This window comes from Rhinopithecus bieti, unplaced genomic scaffold (genome assembly GCF_001698545.2).
Source record: "Rhinopithecus bieti isolate Rb0 unplaced genomic scaffold, ASM169854v2 scaffold_39705, whole genome shotgun sequence".
NCBI classification, from domain to species: Eukaryota; Metazoa; Chordata; class Mammalia; order Primates; family Cercopithecidae; genus Rhinopithecus; species Rhinopithecus bieti.
Window position 1 is genome coordinate 603,240 of NW_016816813.1, and position 15,118 is coordinate 618,357.

Below are 15,118 nucleotides of genomic sequence, written 5' to 3' on the forward strand. Positions count from 1 at the left end.
ACCTGAGCCCAAGGAGTTCCAGGGTGCAGTGAGCCGAGATCGCGCCACTGCACTCCAGCCTCGGCCACAGATTGAGACCCTATCTCAAAAAAAATTTTTACAAAAATTAATTAAATAGAAAATACTTCATTATGTTTCTCAACATCTTTAAGGTTCTTGGTTGAAATGACTGGGCTTCATTATATACCAAGCCCAACTTCGTAGACAATCACTTTGCTTTCCCTTGCAAAATCCTTTGCCTCAAAGCCATTGACAATCGAAAGCAGGCTTCTAACAGAACCAGCAGTCTTCATAGGCTTTTGGTCTAGATGCCCCGGACTTGGTCAGAGCGCGAGCAGAGGAAAGGCGCGGGAGGAGTGGCGGGGCCTATAAGGCGGGGCTAGGAGGGCAATGGGGCGGGATAGAACGGATTGAGTTAGGTCATTTCCGTCTGCGACGTTACCTAGGAGTCCAGCGGCGCCAGGGCCAGCAGCGATTGGTAGGTCAAGGGAAAAGTGTCCCTTCCTTCTCAGCCCGTACTACTATTCCGCTAGCCTTTGTGGCTTTTGTTTTGAGCCTTCCTTGTTTCAAGGCCCTAAAGAACCCACACCCTTGATATCCGTTCCCCATCCGCCCCCCTTAAGGATGTTTCATGCCTCTAAAGACCCCCAGCGAGGCCTTCAGCTAGTTTACAGTCCTGCCTGGGAGTAACCCCTTCCTCAGAGCTTCCTTTCCTCGCCCTCGGTGAAGCTGCGTGGGGCTGGTCAACCAGCCCTTACCACTCATACTGCGCGTTCACAGACCCCCCACACCCCAATCCTCCGCAAAGATACTGCTCCGTCCACCTTCCCGCTGACCGGGAAGTACACATTAATCTTCCTTAGATTTTTCCTCATTTCTTTCCGTTCCCCCCTCCCATTGGTTTTACGTCATTTCATTTTTTTTAGAGATGGAAAAGGGAAACGCGTTTTAAAGAATAGTTTAGTTGTTTTCTTCTCCTGCCCCGGTATCAAGGACCACATGTAAAGAGGAAAAGCGAAATTACGAAACTTATAAAGGCCACGAGAATCATTTGTGTATTCAATAAATTTAGTAGAGGAAACAAAATAGGAAGTATACAGGTTCGAATCCAAGCAAAGTGAAGATTGTTTGCTGCTTTAAAAGTGAAGCTAAGAATCCAAACACATCTTGTGGGCTTTTATCCGTGAAGTGTAAAAATAAATAAGACATCTATTATGATAAAAATTTGTATTGATTAGGGATATAATAAGCTTGGAAGATCTTTGTCTCTGAATCTACAAGTGGTACATGGGTGTAGTAAAATACTTCATTGCCTGAGCAGTTGTTTGATAGTACATTTTATTTATTAGTTTTTTTTTTGTTGTTTTTTTTTCAGAAGGCATGCCGCTCTGTTGCCCAGGCTGAGTGCCGTGGCACGATCTCAGTTCACTGCAACCTCTGCCTCCCGGGTTCAAGCTATTCTCCTGCCTCAGCATCCCAAGTAGCTGTGACTACAGGCGTGCACCACCACACCCAGCTAATTTTTGTATTTTTAGTAGAGACAGGGTTTCACCATATTGGCCAGGCTGGTCTCGAACCCCGTACTTCAGGTGATCCGCCCACCTCGGCCTCCCAAAGTGTTAGGATTACAGGCATGAGCCACCAGACCCAGCCTGGTAGTATATTTTAGTATCTTGAAACTTATGAAGGGTTTTCACAATGGTTAATTTATTTGGAGCATCATAATAGCCGTATAAAGTCGATCTTATTTCTTATCTAAAGCCAGCAATGGTCCCACCCTCCTTTCTGCTCCAGTTGGTGTCCTCTTACACCTACTGAAAGGTTTTACCCTTTAACTTATCCCTTTCTTTGCCCTTTGAAGTTCTCCGTCACTTTAATTTCTCCCTAACTACTGGATGGTACATTTTAACATGCTTTAGAATCTCTGATGGTTTTTTTTGTTTGTTTGTTTGTTTGTTTTGTTTTTTGGTTTTTTTTTTTTAGAGCGAGTTTCACTCTTGTTGCCCAGGCTGGAAGAATGGCATGATCTCGACTCACTGAAACCTCCGCCTCCCTGGTTCAAGCGATTCTCCTGCCTGAGCCTTCCTGAGTAGCTGGGATTACAGGCATGCACCACTATGCCCAGCTAATTTTGTATTTTTAGTAGAGCCGGGTTTCTCCATGTTGGTCAGGCTGGTCTCAAACTCCCGACCTCAGATGATCAGCCCGCCTCGGCCTCCCGAAGTGCTGGGATTACAGGCATGAGTCACCGCGCCCAGCCTTTTTATTTTAAAAAACCTTTAATCCATTCTCACTCTCTAGCTACACCCCATTTTTCTGCTCCCTTACAGCACCCCAAAGAATTACTACTGTACTTACTGTCTCAACTTTCCCACTTCCTCAACCTACTCCAAACTTCCTTCCCTGTTTACTCCACTGAAACATACTCCACTGAAACAGTGCCTGTACTGTCACTAGTGACTTTATCTGGCCAAATCTCCCTTTCTTTCCTCTGTGTTTACTTGTCCTTGCAACAATATTTGACACAATTGAATATGTTCTTTCTGGAAATTGTGGAACTTCATTGTTTATTTCTGAATCATAATTTTGAATGCTGGAATATATTTCCTCAATATTTTGTGTATTCATAAACATATACTGGTGGCATATATGACATAGTTTTTTGGCAGCCTCTAAACACCCTTTAGCCTATGTCACTAGAGAAGTAGGAAGCAGGTGTATGCAGAAAGCCTGTGTGAAATTATTTAGATCAAAGTGTTCAATAAAGTGGGTCAGAATTTTTAAGATCCACTGTTAAATTTTCACCTACAAAATTGAGAATGTATTTGGGAAAATGACAAAATTGTGATGGATTAATGCTAATGCTATCATGTTAAATAACACACACACTACATTGATGACAGGTAAAAATCATACAGTTTAGTTCTTGGAAAGAATATTAAAAGACCCGTTATAGTCCTAATATCTAATTTACGTTTAGTTTTTTACTTTTCTAAAATTTAGAGTCAGGCATTCCCATGGAATGTTTATGGGTATAAATTGGACACCATTTTTGAGGACAGTTTGGCAGTGTTAGGTTTTAATATGCATACTATTTTATTTTTTATGAAGTTATATTGTGTATCTCTGAACTAAATGCACATTGTGGAAAAAAAACAACAGTGTATAAGGGTATACTGGAACAAAAACATCTCTTCCCTTTCCGAACCCAGGCTCCTCAGTCCACAGGTCCCTTCCTAGAGACAGTCATTCTTAGTAATTTCTCATATCCTCTTCCAGAGACAGTCAATTCAAATGTATATGTGTGCCAGGCGCAGTGGCTCACGCCTGTAATCCCAGCACTTTGGGAGGCCGAGGTGGGTGGATCATGAGGTCGAGAGATGGAGACCATTCTGGCCAACATGGTGAAACCCCATCTCTACTTAAAATACAAAAATTAACTGGGCACGGTGACACACACCTGTAGTGCCAGGTACTCCAGAGGCTAAGGCGGGAGAATCGCGTGAACCCGGGAGGCGGAGGTTGCAGGGAGCCAAAATCACACCACTGCATTCCAGCCTGGCAACAGAGCGAGACTCCGTCTCAGAAAACAAACAGACAAAAAACAGAAATATATATGTGCCTACCTTTTGTCATAGCAATTCCACTTTTAAAAACTATCCTACAAAAATTGTTGCTGCTGAGTGCAATGGCTTATGCCTGTAATCCCAGCACTTTGGGAGGCCAAGGCGGGTGGATTGCCTGAGGCCAGCATTTCGAGACCAGCCTGGCCAACAGGGTGAAACTCTGTCTCTACTAAAAATACAAACATTAGCTGGGCATGGTGGCACACACCTGTAATTCCAGCTACTCAGGAGGCTAAGACATGAGAATCACTTGAACCCGGGAGGTGGAGGTTGCAGTGAGCTGAGATAATGTCTCTCTGCACTCCAGCCTGTGTGACAGAGCAAGACTGTCTCAAAAAAAAAAAAAAAAATTAATGAATCTTTTAGGCGTGAAATTTCCTTAATTTCATTTATGCCAACAGTTATTTGTCAATTAAGAGAATAATTGTACTTAAAATATTATCTCAGTTTTCTAACTGGAATAATGCACATGAATAGTTTTTATTCTGGAAAAGTTTGTATTATCATAATAGATAAGATTTATTGTGATGGGTCAGAAACTATACTATATGCTTTACCTGTATTATCTGACTTAATCCTGACCATTCTATGAGTTAGGTACAATGAGTCCCCATATTTTACAGGTGAGTAACTTGAAGTTTGAGTGAGTTAAGTAACTTTTGCAAAATCACACAGCTAAGGATGAGGTAGAATTTGTTAAGATTTAAACCCTGGTCTATCTTGCCTCAGAGCCCAAAGACTTAACCTCTCTTCCCATGCCTCCTATATTGTTTTTTTTTTTTGTTTTTTTTTTTTTTTTTTTTGAGACGGAGTCTCACTCTGCCGCCCGGGCTGGAGTGCAGTGGCCGGATCTCAGCTCACTGCAAGCTCCGCCTCCCGGGTTCACGCCATTCTCCTGCCTCAGCCTCCCGAGTAGCTGGGACTACAGGCGCCCGCCACCACGCCCGGCTAGTTTTTTGTATTTTTTTTTTTTTTAGTAGAGACGGGGTTTCACCGTGTTAGCCAGGATGGTCTCGATCTCCTGACCTCGTGATCCGCCCGTAGGGAAAGCAAAAAAGACATAAGTTTTTTTCATAGAGAACCTTCTCCTGACTCTTAAAAATGTCAATTTAAAAAACAATTTACCAAATTAGGAAGAAAACACCATTAGTTTTAAGCATCTGAATAACTTTAAACATCAAAAGGGAAAAATGACAAATTGAGAAATATATAAATACATTTTCTTTCATTTTCTTATGAATGGCATATCCTTTTTGGCAGTTTTCTGTTTAGCCTCTGTCTTTCTAAACATATTAGTAGATGTATGTTATGTGTTTAAATAGGTCAGGGCTTTGGGATTTGTAAATCCTTACATGTTTTGCATTTTACATGCACCAATTCAGAATTTAAATTTTTATTATTTTTAGAGACATGGTCTTATTTTGTGGCCCAGGCTGGAGTGCAGTGGTGCAATCATAGCTCATTGCAGCTTTGAACTCCTGGGCTCAAGCCATCCTCCTGTTTCAGCCTCCCAAGTAGCTAGGACTACAGTTTGTGCCACCCTACCCAGCTTTTTGTTGTTGTTGTAGAGACAGGGGTCTTGCTATAGTGCCCAGGCTGGTGTTAAACTCCTAACCTCAAGCAATCCTCCTGCCTTGGCCTCCTAAAACCATGGAATTACAGGCATGAGTCACTGTATTCAGCCCAGAATTTTAAGCTTTTAAGCAAAATTTATTCACTTTGGACTATAATAAAGCATCTCAGAACTATATTGCTACTGTAAATGTAACGAGTGACATTATTCTGTGAAGTGTAATAGCTCTACGTAAAAATCCATGTTTCTCCCTGTATTCAGTGCATAACCTTTTTCTTCCTTTTATATTTGACCATATAAGGTCTAATTTTAGGTTAGGGACCTGTACAATGTTGTGGATGCAACTCTGTCTCTATGCACGTTAAAAAAAGGTTTATTTGAAGTCATACAACAGTGCAGGTAAAAGTCATGGACTTTGAAGATAAACTTGAATCAGTAACTGGCTTAGTTACTCACTACTTGACCTTAGGCCTTAAAGCTTAGGCTCCTCATCTCTAACACAAGCATGTTAGTGAAATCTGCTATGCAGGGTTATTGCTGGAATTAGAAAAAATATACAAATTAGGACATATTAAATCACCAATAATTGCTGACCACTTTTGGCTGGGCGCAGTGGCTCATGCCTGTAATCCAAACACTTTCAGAGGCAGAGGTGGGAGGATCACTTGAGTACAAGAATTCAAGACCAGCCTAGGAAAGATAGCAAGAACCTGTCTCTACAAAAAATTTTAAAAATTAGCTAGGTATTGTAGTATGTGCCTGTAGTCCCAGCTACTCAGGACGGTGAGGCAGGAGGAGCGATGGAGCCTAAGAGATCAAGGCTGCAATGACCTATGATCCTGCCATGGCATTCTAGCCGAGGCAACAGAGAAAGACTCTGTCTCTTAAAAAATAAAAAGGTGACTATTTTATTTTATTATTTTGATACAAAATCTTAATTGTTTTATTTATACAACTCTAATTTTCATTGAGTTGTAGTGGTAGTTTTATAATGGAGCATATAGAATAATTTTAGGCTGGGCATGGTGGCTAACGCTTATAATCGCAACACTTTGGGATGCCAAGCCAGGAGGTGTTTGACACCAGCCTGGACAACATAGCAAGACCCCATCTCTACAAAAACATAATAATTAAAAAAAGAAAGCCAGGTGTGGTGGTGTGTGCCTACAGTCCCAGCTACTTAGGAAGTTAAGGTGAGAGGATCACTTGAGCCCACCAGTTTGAGGCTGCAGTGAGCTATCGTCACAGCACTGCACTCCGGCCTGGGTGACAGAGCAAGAATCTAAAATAAATAAATAAATAAAAATGTCCCCCCAAAAAATAAATAAATAAAAATGAAAATAAATTAAAATTATTTAAAATGTACCCTTTTGCTCATTTTCTTTTAGGAATTTCAAATGCCTTGGAAAGAGGAATTAGAAGTTATAAAGCAGGATAAAGCTGCCAGAGTCATTCAGCAGGCCTGGAAAAGTTTCCTTGTGAGTTTATTTAGAAGTTTTATTGAGATGTAATTTTTATGTCATGAAAATCAAAGTGTACAGTTCGATACTTTTTTTTTTTTTTCAGACAGAATCTCACTCTCTGTTGCCTAGGCTGGAGTGCAATGGCACGATCTCGGCTCACTGCAGCTTCTGCCTCCCAGGTTCAAGCAATTCTCCCACCTCAGCCTCCCCAGTAGCTGGGATTATAGGCTCTCCACCATGCCCGGCTAATTTTTGTATTTTGAGTAGAGACGGGGTTTCACCATGTTGGCCAGGCTGGTCCCGAACTCCTGACTTCAGGTGATCCACCTTTCTTGGCCTCCCAAAGTGCTGAGATTACAGGCGTGAGCCACTGTACCCGGCCAGTTCAATACTTTTTATATAAAGTGTGCAATTCCGTAGCTTTTAGAATACTTGCAGAATTATGTGCCACTCTTCACTTTAAAAAGCAGACTTTTTGACTGGGCGCGGTGACTCACACCTGTAATCCCAGCACTTTGAGAGGCTGAGGCGGGTGGATCATCAGAGGTTGGGAGTTCGAGACCAGCCTGACCAACATGGAGAGATCCTGTCTCTACTAAAAATACAAAATTAGCTGGGCGTGGTGGCGCATGCCTGTAATCCCAACTACTTGGGAGGCTGAGGCAGGAGAATCACTTGAACCTGGGAGGTGGAGGTTGTGGTGAGCCTAGATCATGCCATTGCACTTCAGCCTGGGCAACAAAAACAACAAAAAAGCAGACTTTTTTAACGTTTCAAAAAGTTACAGTTATTTCATTAGCTGCACAAATGTTTATTGAGTTCCTGATCGCACTTTTATAATGGTTATCAATGAAAGTATCATTAATAAGATTATTTGCCTTTCACCTCTAAACACTTTATTTCTTGACTGAGGAACCGGCATTGTGAGCAGATGTTAGGAATATAGCCACTCATTAAATATTTGTTGAGTACTTATTCTCAAGGAGCTTAAAGTTTATTAATAATACACTATATCCGGGTTAATGTCGTGGTCACTTCTTGTACTTTTGTAAGGGTAGAGCTGGTCTTATAGGTGTAAGGAATATTCCAAGTTGAATTATCTGGTTGAGTGAGAGCCAAGAACTAAAATGACCTCACTCTTTTCTCTCTGATAGCAGCAGGACTCTGTGCCTGTTTTTTTTTTTTTTTTTTTTTTTTTTTTTTTTTGAGACGGAGTCTCGCTCCGTTGCCCAGGCTGGAGTGCAGTGGCCAGATCTCAGCTCACTGCAAGCGCCACCTCACGGGTTCACGCCATTCTTCTGCCTCAGCCTCCCAAGTAGCTGGGACTACAGGCGCCTGCCACCTCGCCTGGCTAGTTTTTTGTATTTTTTAGTAGAGACGGGGTTTCAGCATGTTAGCCAGGATGGTCTCGATCTCCTGACCTCGTAATCTGCCCGTCTCGGCCTCTGAAAGTGCTGGGATTACAGGCTTGAGCCACCGCGCCCAGCCTGTGCCTGGTAATTTTAACTGAAGAAATATGGCTCTATTTCTAGCACACACTGATACAAAGGTTTTATGGCTTACAAGACCACCTTTGTATCAGTTAATCACATTTTGTAAAGTTGCTTCATTTTTTGCCTATACCAAGGCCATAAAACCTAGGGGTATGACTATGTTGATTTCTAGCACTAAAATTATATGTATTTTTAAAAGATACAGGAATCTCACTATGTTGCCCAGGATGGTCTCAAACTCCCGGGCTCAAGTGATCCTACCACCTCAACTTCCCAAGTAACTTGCCCTATAGCTGAGCACCATTATACCCAGCTAATCTTCTTTTAAAACTTATTCTTCCTTAGTTGGTTTTGATTGACATATACATCATCTAGGCTTAAGCTTTTCTATTGTTTGCAGCTATTTTCTCTCACATTCAACCAGCCACACACCTTTGACTAACTGTTGTGTTCCTGACATTGTGCTAGGCGTTTTACAATACATCCTTGCCCTTAAAGGAGCTTTGGCAGAGAAGCCGTGTAAATAGGGGTGTGTGTGTAGATTGAGGACACATTTCACCTTGTGTCCCTCCAGAACCCCATTGAAATGACACTGTATAGAAGGTTAATCCATAATAGAGGGGGTCATGAGCAGATAAAATTTTATCTAATTTTGGAAAACTAAAAATAGATGATAGCATCCTTTGGAAAAACTGTAGAAACACTTGCCTAGACACATTTCATAGGGGTTCCAATGAGGGAATTGGTTTGCCATTGGAACCACAGAGAGGATATGAATTTGGAGTTAACAATTTAAAAGAGCTGGAAGGAGAAGGACTGAAGACAGGGGGTTTAATCGAAGGTCTGTACATGGAGCAGCTGTGCCAGTTGTCTCCAGTCTTTTGCAGACCAAGAGCTGCAGGTAGGTGGATGTTTACTGCTAGTCACAAATCTGCTTGTAGACAGATATATACTATTAGGCAAAAAAGACACAAAGAAACCCTGGAGGCTTATCTCTTTTTAAGAAAAAAAAAAGAAAAATGAAAATCAAATGAACTATCTGGAAAAGCTAGTTCTAGCATGGATTTGGCATTCCACAGTGAAACCCTCTTAATTATGCCCTGTTGCCTGTTAATTTTGGTATTTCAGAGACACCCTGCTTAATAGCTGGCTACTTGACCGTACCCATTAAAGAAAGCCTGCTAATTGCTTATTCCACTCATGTCATGAAGCCCCCAGGCAATTTTCCCACTCCTGAGTGAGAACACTGGGGAGACAGAATACTAACAAAAGACACTCGTACTAGCTCCTAGAAAAATTGACACAGACTTTCATTCTTAAGTATTAATGGACAACCAAGGTTCACTTTTAAGGAAAACCAATAATGTCAAAACAGAAAGGAAGAAAAAAGAGATAGAATCTAAAGAAAATAAAAATAGTAATAAATTTAAATTAGATCAGGATATTGAATGCCTCTAAGAGGGTTATATCCGGGAGGAAAATGGTACCCCATGCAACAGAAAGTATGACAGAGTCTGGATTTAGAAAAAAGAGATTAGAAACTCTGAAAAAAAGCTAACCGTGAAAGTCATGGTTCAGATATGACAGATTAAAATTGTTCTAAGATGTGAAGAGAATACATTTGCTTTTGATTATAGACACAGCATCTTGATTCTAGATAGAGTCAAGTGGGTGACTTCTAAAAAAGGATGCATAGTTTTAGCACATTGCTTGGCCGTAGAAGTGAATTATTTGCATAGTTATAGTAATGTAAATGTAGGGATTTTAAAAAATTAAATATTTTAATCTAACGTGTACTTCTTTAATAAGTAATATAGAAGAATTTATGATGAAAAATAAGTATTTTACCCCATTTTACTTTCTTTCACCCTCATACCCCAAAAGCAACCATTTTTAATTTTTTTAATTTTTTTTTTTCTGAGATGGAGTCTTGCTGTGCTGCCCAGGCTGGAGTGCAGTGGCTCAATCTTCGCTCACTGCAACCTCCACCTACCGGGTTCAATCATTTCTCTGCCTCAGCCTGAGTACCTGGTATTACAGGTGCCCACTACCACACCCAGCTAATTTTTTTGTATTTTTAATAGAGATGAGGTTTCACCATCTTGACCAGGCTGGTCTTAAACTCCTGACCTCATGATCCACCCACCTCAGCCTCCCAAAGTGCTGGGATTACAGGCGTGAGCCACCACGCCTGGCCCATTTTTAGCTATTTTTATTGTAGATCTTCTAGTAGTTACTTCCATGCTTGTAAATAATATGCATGTACAATTATCTTTTATTAACTTTAGAAGTAATCCGTTGGCTTTCTGCAAAGATAATTGAGAACTTAGGTTACTTACCCTCCACAGCCCTGCTTATCTCCCCACCCAATATCATAATGTTATTTTTAAAATTCCTGTATTTTATTACCTTATTGGTTTAAAGAATATTTAAGTCTTAGTTATCTTGTTCCATCAGGCTGACATAGGCTCTCTTGACTCCACATTATATATGATGAGAACATAAGTATCCCTACCCTTTTCTTTACCTCTCCTCTCCATCTTCAAACCGCCAAGATCTATTACCTGTACTATTACGTTATAAGTATTCTCTGGAGGAGTTCATATATCCTCAATGGAAGTCCTTTGTTAAATACTATATGTGTTGAATATTTTCTCCCAGGCTTGCCTCATTCCTCTAAGAAGTTCTTAATGAAAAGAAGTCTTTAATTTTAATAAAGTCCAATTTGTGACTTTTTCTCTTTCTTTCCTTCTTTCCTTCTTTTCTTTCTTTCTTTTTCTTTCTTTGGCAGGGTTTAACTCTTTTGCCCATGCTAGAATGCAGTTGCATGATTACAGTTCACTGTAACCCTGAACTCCTGGGCTCAAGCAATCCTCCCTCCTCAGCCTCCTGTTTGGACTACAGGTGTGCACTGCCACGCCTGGCTAATTTTTAAATTTTCTGTAGAGACAGGGTCTCTCTATGTTGCCAAGGCTGGTGTTGAACTCCTGGCCTCAAGCAGTCCTCGCACTTTGGCCTCCCAAAGTGCTGAGATTAGAGATGTCAGCCACCATGCCCAGCCACCACTTTTTCTTCATGGTTAGTGCTTTCTGCATCCTGTTTAAGAAATTTTGTCTAACCTAGTCAGAAGATATTTTCCTTATGTTTGTCCTAGAGGCTTAATTGCTTTAGTTTCAGATTGAGATCTAGTATCCATCTCAAATTAATTTTTGTGTATACTCAGAGGTACAAAGTTCATTTTTTTCATATGGATATCCAACAGATCAAATACCTTTGATTGAAAATACCATCCTTTTCACAATAAATTGCCGTGGTGCCATTGTTTAAATCATGTAATCATATATGTAAAGTGTTTCTGTAGTGTCTATTCTGTTACATTGGTCTATTTGTGTATATTTATTTATTTATTGTTTAAGACAGAGTCTCATCCTGTTGCCTAGGCTGGAGTACAGTGGCACAATCTCAGCTCACTGAAATCTCCACCTCTCAGGTTCAAGCAATTCTCCTGCCTCAGCCTCCCAAGTAGCAGGGACTACAGGCATGCGTCACCATGCCTGGGTACTTTCTGTACTTTTTGTAGATGGGATGTCTTGCTGTGTTGCCCAGGCTGGTCTCTAACTCCTGAGCTCAAGTGATCTACCCGCCTTGGCCTCCCAAAGTGCTGGGATTACAGGCATGAGTCACCATACCTGGCCCATGTCTTTGGATCTTAAATTTCTCTCCATGAGGTTCTTTTTCTTTTCTTTTTTTTTAGCCGGAGTCTTGCTTTGTCACCCAGGCTGGAGTGCAGGGGCATGATCTCAGCTCATTGCAACCACTGCCTCCCAGGTTCAAGCAATTCTCCTGCCTCAGCCTCCCGAGTAGCTGGGATTACAGGCATGTGCCACCACACCTGGCTAATTTTTGTGTTTTTGGTGGAGATGGGGTTTCACTATGTTGGTCAGGCTGGTCTCAAACTCCTGACCTCGTGATCCACCTGCCTTGACCTCCCAAAGTGCTGGGATTACAGGCATGAGCCACTGTGCCTGGCCTCTAATTGCTTTTTTATAAATTCCTTTGGATTTTCTTAGTCATGTTATCTTTGAATGATGATAGTTTTACTTTTCCTTTGTGAACATTGTACCTTTGGTTTATAGAAACACCACTGATTTTTGTATGTTGAGTTTGTAACTTTACTAAATTTGCTTATTATTTTTAACAGTTTTTTTGATAGGGTCTTTAAGGTCTTCTGTATATAAGATCATGTCATCTGCAAACAGAGACAATTTAACATCTTCCTTTTCAATTTGTATGTCATTTCTTTCTCTTGCCTAATTTCTCTGGCTGAGACTTCCAGTGCCATGTTGAATACAAGTAGTAAGCAGGGGCATCCTTGTTCCTGATCTTAGAGAAGAAACTTTTAACTTTTGACCATTGAGTATGATGTTAGCTGCGGACTTGTCATATGTGACCTTTAAAGGTAAATTAAGGAATATATTGAGACAAACAAACTGGAGACACAGCATACAAAACTTATGGGATGCAGCAAAGGCAATTCTAAAAGGCAATTTCATAGCAATAAATTCCTACATCACAAAACAAGAAAGATCTCAAACAACCTAATGTTACACTTTAAGGAACTAGAAACAGAAAAACAAACCAAAGTTAGCAGAAGGAAGGAAATAAAGATTAGAGCAGAAATAATTGAAATAAAAACTTGAAAAACAATAGGAAAGATCAACAAAACTAAGAGTTGGATTTTTGAAAAGATAAACAAAATTGGCAAATCTTTAACTAGACTAACTAAGTTTAAAAAAGAAAATCAGGTGTGGTGGCACACGTCTGTAGTCCCAGCTACTTGGGAGGCTGAGGCAGAAAGATCACTTTAGCCCAAGAGTTTGAGTCCAGCCTTGGCAGCACAGTGAGACTACATCTCTAAAAATAAATAAATAAATAAAAATGTAAAAGTAGGCCTGGCGCAGTGGCTTACGCCTGTAATCCCAGCACTTTGGAAGGCCGAGGTGGGCGGATCACCTGAGGTCAGGAGTTTGAGACCAGCCTGACCACATGGAGAAACCTCGTCTCTATTAAAAATACAAAATTAGCCGGGTGTGGTGGCACATAGGCATGCCAACTACTTGGGAGGCTGACGCAGGAGAATCGCTTGAACCCGGGAGGCGGAGGTTGTGGTGAGCTGAGATTGTGCCATTGCACCCCAGCCTGGGCAACAAGAGTGAATCTGTCTTAAAAACAAACAAACAAAAACAAAAAAAGGAAAAGTTAAAAAAAAAAAAAGACTCAAATAAAATCAGAAATGAAAGATGAGACATTACAACTGGTACTACAGAAATACAAAGGATAGTAAGAAACTACTATGAACAATTATAAGCCAATAAATAGGATAACTTAGAAGAAATGGGAAAATTCTTAGGTACATATAACCTTCCAAGATGGAATCATGAAGAAATAGAAAATATGACCAGACCAATAATGAGTAAGGAGATTGGACCAGTAATAAAAAGCCTCCAATCAAAGAAAAGCCCAGGATGACATCACTGTTGAATTCACTGATGGCCTTACTATTGAATTCTACTAAACATTTAAAGAAGAAATAATAACCTGCCCTTTTCAGACTCTTTCAAAAAATTGAAGAGAAGAACATACTTCTAACCTTATTTACAAAGCCAACATGACTTGGCTACTGAGGCCAGACAAGGATGCTATAATAAAATTACGGGTTAATACCCCCGATGAACATGGATGAATAGGATCTTTAACAAAATGCTAGCAAACTGAATTTAACAGCACATTAAAATAATGATCAAGTGAGATTTATTCTTTATGTGCAAGGTGGTTCAACATATACAAATCAATAAATGCGATGACCATATTAACAAAATAAAGGACAAAAAACATATGATCACTTCAATAGATATTTCGTATATTTTACAACACTTCTTGGCTGAAAGAACATTTTATTTTATATTGATATAGCTACCCTAGTGTTCTTTTGGTGAGTACATGACATTTTTTCTTATTCTTTTACTTTTCAGCTTTTTGTGCCTTATATTTAAACTGTGTCTCTTGTAAACAAAATACAGTTGGATTTAATTTTGCATAATTCTAAATAATCTTTGTCTTTTAATTAGCATGTTTAGACCGTTTGTATTTATTGTAATTACTGTATTCATTGGGCTTAAGGCTACCATCTTGCTGTTTGTTTTCTACTTGTCCGATCTGTTCTTCCTGTATTTCCCCCTCCCTTTTCCCTTTCTTTGTAGTAATTAAATATTGTTAGTTTGTCATTATTTTCTTCTCTATTAACTTTGTAGTTATTTTGATTAAAGATGCCATAAGTTGTTTTCTCTTTCTCTTATTGACAGCAGGTGGCAATATTTTCCTTTTCTTTTTTTTTTAATTATTTTATTAAAAAAAATTTTTTTTTTAATTATACTTTAAGTTCTAGGGTCCTTGTGCACAAAGTGCAGGTTTTTGTTACATATGTGTACATGTGCCATGTTGGTGTGCTGCACCCATTAAGTCGTAATTTACGTTAGGTATATCTCCTAATGCTCTCCCTCCCCTCTCCCCCTACCCCATGACAGGTAGGTTCCCCACCCTGTGTCCAAGTGTTCTCATTGTTCAATTCCCACCTGTGAGTGAGAACATACAGTATTTGGTTTTCTGTCCTTGCGATAGTTTGCTCAGAATGATGGTTTCCAGCTTCATCCATGTCCCTACAAAGGACATGAACTCATCCTTTTTTATGGCTGCATAGTATTCCATAGTGTATATGTGCCACATTTTCCTAATCCAGTCTACCATTCATGGACATTTGGATTGCTTCCAAGTCTTTGCTACTGTGAATAGTGCCACAGTAAACGTAAGTGTGCATGTGTCTTTATAGCAGCATGATTTATAATCCTTTGGGTAAATATACCCAGTAATGGGATTGCTGGGTCAAATGGTATTTCTAGTTCTAGA

General features: G+C 40.0%; 1 protein-coding gene across 9 annotated transcripts in view; it reads left to right on the plus strand.

Annotated features, from left to right (window-relative positions):
* The first annotated feature begins 425 nt into the window (after positions 1-425).
* CUNH11orf65 (chromosome unknown C11orf65 homolog) overlaps positions 426-15,118 on the plus strand; it is a 112,673-nt gene continuing 97,980 nt past the window's right edge. For 8 of the 9 annotated variants that reach the window (XM_017855265.1, XM_017855266.1, XM_017855269.1 and 5 more), the window contains exons 1-2: positions 440-478; positions 6,588-6,677. In XM_017855265.1, the coding sequence (XP_017710754.1) occupies positions 6,597-6,677 (81 nt within the window). In that variant the 5' untranslated portion in view covers positions 440-478; positions 6,588-6,596. Of the gene's footprint in view, positions 479-6,587; positions 6,678-15,118 lie in introns of all 9 variants that reach the window. The other variant, XM_017855261.1, reaches the window with a different exon arrangement.